A 2,959-nucleotide genomic window follows, 5' to 3' on the forward strand; every position below is an offset into this window, starting at 1 on the left:
AAGTCCTCCCATGACACACACCAGCATGACAAAAAAACCCCTAAAAGACTAGCTAGAAGTCACATGCATGTGAGAGAACAAGAGAGGAGAAGAGAAATTTCAACATCATTGGAACAATCAAAAGAGACCTCAAAGATCTATCCGAAGCCAACAAGTCTTGAATTCAAGACTTGATACTCATATGGGGAGTGGAATAACTAATCTACCACACTAGAGAAGAGAGAGAAGAAGAGAAGGAATTTTAGCGTCGTAGAAACAATCTCTATCAAAAGCCGATGTATCTTGAACTCAAGACCTGATACTCCAAAGGAAATTGGGATAACCGACCTACCATACGAGAGAGAGAGAGAGAGAGAGAGAGAGAGAGAGAGAGAGAGAGCATTGCACAATATTGGGCCACCCTAGCCATGCAAACAGATGTACTAAGCTTGGAGCTAAGACGACTACTTTTGAGAGTGTTCTAACCAATTATAGATATAGTTATATGCATCATCAACTTTAAGACAACCAATCAAAACGCTGTTGCTGCAATAAAACAGCTCTGCCTTACACTTTGCATGGGATTCTATCCAAAACAAGTCTCCATATACTTAAATAACACAGTGCGGCTTTCAATACAATTCGATCGTATGTGAGTGCATGGAAACATGCGGCCACTTTACTTCATTTAGAGTTGTCCAAGCAGGAACTCTGGGGAAAAAAAGACACATTTTCTCTTAGTAAAATAGGGTTCCGAAATGAGCATAATTACCACGCACATGTTTTTGCCCTTACCACAGTGGAAAGAGCTTCCAGAGCTGATGATCCCCTTTATGCCATGTGTCGAGAACCAAGGCAGAACCATTGCGTATGGACTTCGCCCCTTCAAACACAGTTAAATTGAGAAGTGTGTCGCTAGCACAACGAACTGTCTTGAAACCCTCCCCAAAGTCCTGGCTCTCGGACCAGAGAATGTCATCATCTTTAATATCAGGCCGGTATTCCATCAAAAGCACCTGAAAAATAAGCTAAAATCTGTATCACTCGTTCTCGCATGGTACTACAAACTACAATGTATTTCTGGCGAAGTTCTCTCTTATGACCACAAAATTTAGAAATTTTGGGCAAATCTTTTGTCAACGAGATCTATAAAACAGCCAAAATGATCTTAAAGATGCTTTGATTAAGAATAGCCACTAGGCTTAGTAGCCCGTATTGTTTTCCTCGATTCACATGTGGCCACATATATAGAGATAAATCCACATTATACTAATGTAATCTGACTAAATTCAACAGACACTATATTTGCTTTACCATTCAGAAAACCAAAAAAGCTTATAACCTGGTGGCCCTTCGCCTTGGGATGTTTGAGAATCTTTCCGGTCTTCTTGTTTACCAAAGAGAAAGCAGAATAGCCGTAGTTGTCCTTGATGCGCATGCCATAAGATTCATCTTTAATCCATTGCTGCAAACAACCCAAGATCACCAACAGCAACAGTTACAAAACCCTCTAGTTCACTATGTGCACTGCTTGATCTAGGCTCACTTCCTAATCACGCTCATAACACAAAACTCTGCACTTACTTTATCTTTGCCATGGCATAGATTCAATTAACTAAAATTGACTGAAGACAAATACACATGCACAAAATCATAACCAGAAAAATGTACAGAATTTCCCGTAAGCTCCATCGTCCTGCGGCTGCATGAAGAAGCTCAAAGGAAGAACTAAAGTTTGAATCAAACCTGCGCCTCATCTTCTGTGTTCGCAGCCTTCATGATAATATTATTATGCTCCACAGCGAGGTTAAAAGCTTGATTTTTCTGGCAAAAAACACGGACAAGCTGGCCTTGTGGTAACAGAGGCTGATGATGATGTGGGGATGGAACCTCGGGAACAAAAGGTGCAGGGGTGGGATGCAGCTCGTGATGGTGAGGGTGAGGGTAGTAAGGGCCTGAGGAGTCATGTGTGCCATAAGGACCTGCAGGCGGAGCGTTACGTTCAAAGGGAGCGGATGGGTGTGCGTAGGGATCAGTCCGCTTGGGCTCATAGACGGAAGGGTGTTCATAGCCATGGCCGCCGCCTGCTTGTTCTTCTGGTCTGCTGTAATAGTGGGGGTGGTGATGGTGGCCCTCTTCGGCACCTCTGTGAGGAAACATGGCGTGCGTTTTCTCTGTGTTGTCGTAGTCAGAAGGGTGTGGATGATGATGGTGCCCCTCGTCGCCTGATCTGTGAGGAAATTCCATGGCTTCCGAGTGTAGTGTGTGTGTACATCTCGCAAGCAGCAGCCAAATATAAAAGAGTGAAAAGGGAGCGAACAGTGTAGGACAGAAAAAATAGATTGATGTGCGTGAACGCGACGCGGGGCGGAGTGATCTTGGAGCTAGTTCACATGGGAGTTGGGTTGCACTAGACTCATGCGATAGCTGGAGAAGCTAATCCATTTCTGGATTTAAACTGTATTAAGACTGCAAAAAATATTCCCCTCACTAAAATTTGTCACCTTGTCGTTTTCTACAGTTCCCAACTTGCTCCTACTCTGAGGTTTGGCAACTCGTTGCCAACCAATTTTCAAAAACCCTTCACATGAATAGAAATCGTTCGCAACTGGTTGGCAACCAGCAGCTTCCAGGGAAACTGGCTCTTGGCTAGCGTTCTTGACTACACTGAAAAGGCAGAGCAAGAGAAGAGAGAAAGGGTGAAAAGGATGAGAGAGAGAGGGGGGGGGGGGGGGGGGGCAAAGTTACTGTAAATTGGCCAATCTTAGCAGAGTTGCAAAGCTTGGGCTTTGTTTGCAAATAAAGGACAATAATTATGACGACGATAGCAAAATGTTGTCACAGCACCTGTGCAAAACGTACCCAAGACATTTTGGCATCAGTAGCTATGGACAGCCTATGGTCCATGGATTCCCATCATTCCCACTCTTCGTAGCCTAAGTCATGTCGTGAGGACATCAACACTCCTCTCTGAGGGACA

At 44.0% G+C, this 2,959-nt stretch overlaps 1 protein-coding gene across 3 annotated transcripts; it reads right to left on the reverse strand.

Moving 5' to 3' along the window:
* Positions 1-456: 456 nt before the first annotated feature.
* On the reverse strand, positions 457-2,274 carry LOC147422638 (ricin B-like lectin R40G3). 3 transcript variants are annotated; one of them, XM_086503420.1, is made up of 5 exons: positions 1,726-2,274; positions 1,322-1,444; positions 909-995; positions 775-808; positions 457-690 (listed from the first exon to the last, which is right to left on the reverse strand). In XM_086503420.1, exons 1-5 carry the CDS (start codon positions 2,224-2,226, stop codon positions 668-670), a joined length of 768 nt encoding a protein of 255 aa, XP_086359546.1. In that variant the 5' UTR covers positions 2,227-2,274; the 3' UTR covers positions 457-667. The 3 variants fall into 3 exon arrangements, with proteins under 3 accessions (XP_086359546.1, XP_086359545.1, XP_086359544.1); XM_086503419.1 differs by having other exon boundaries at positions 775-995; positions 1,726-2,269; XM_086503418.1 differs by lacking the exon at positions 457-690 and having other exon boundaries at positions 771-995; positions 1,726-2,271.
* Between the last annotated feature and the right edge of the window lie 685 nt (positions 2,275-2,959).

Source organism: Adiantum capillus-veneris, chromosome 27, assembly GCF_014529385.1.
Source record: "Adiantum capillus-veneris isolate H3 chromosome 27, ASM1452938v2, whole genome shotgun sequence".
Taxonomy (NCBI): Eukaryota; Viridiplantae; Streptophyta; class Polypodiopsida; order Polypodiales; family Pteridaceae; genus Adiantum; species Adiantum capillus-veneris.

Coding starts and splice junctions, on each gene's coding strand:
- LOC147422638 (XM_086503418.1), bottom strand. CDS start 2,226: ATGGAATTTCCTCACAGATCAGGCGACGAGGGGCACCATCATCATCCA. Junction 1,445..1,725: donor ACACAGAAGATGAGGCGCAG/GTTTGATTCAAA, acceptor GGTTGTTTGCAG/CAATGGATTAAAGATGAATC. Junction 996..1,321: donor CCAAGGCGAAGGGCCACCAG/GTTATAAGCTTT, acceptor CTTATTTTTCAG/GTGCTTTTGATGGAATACCG.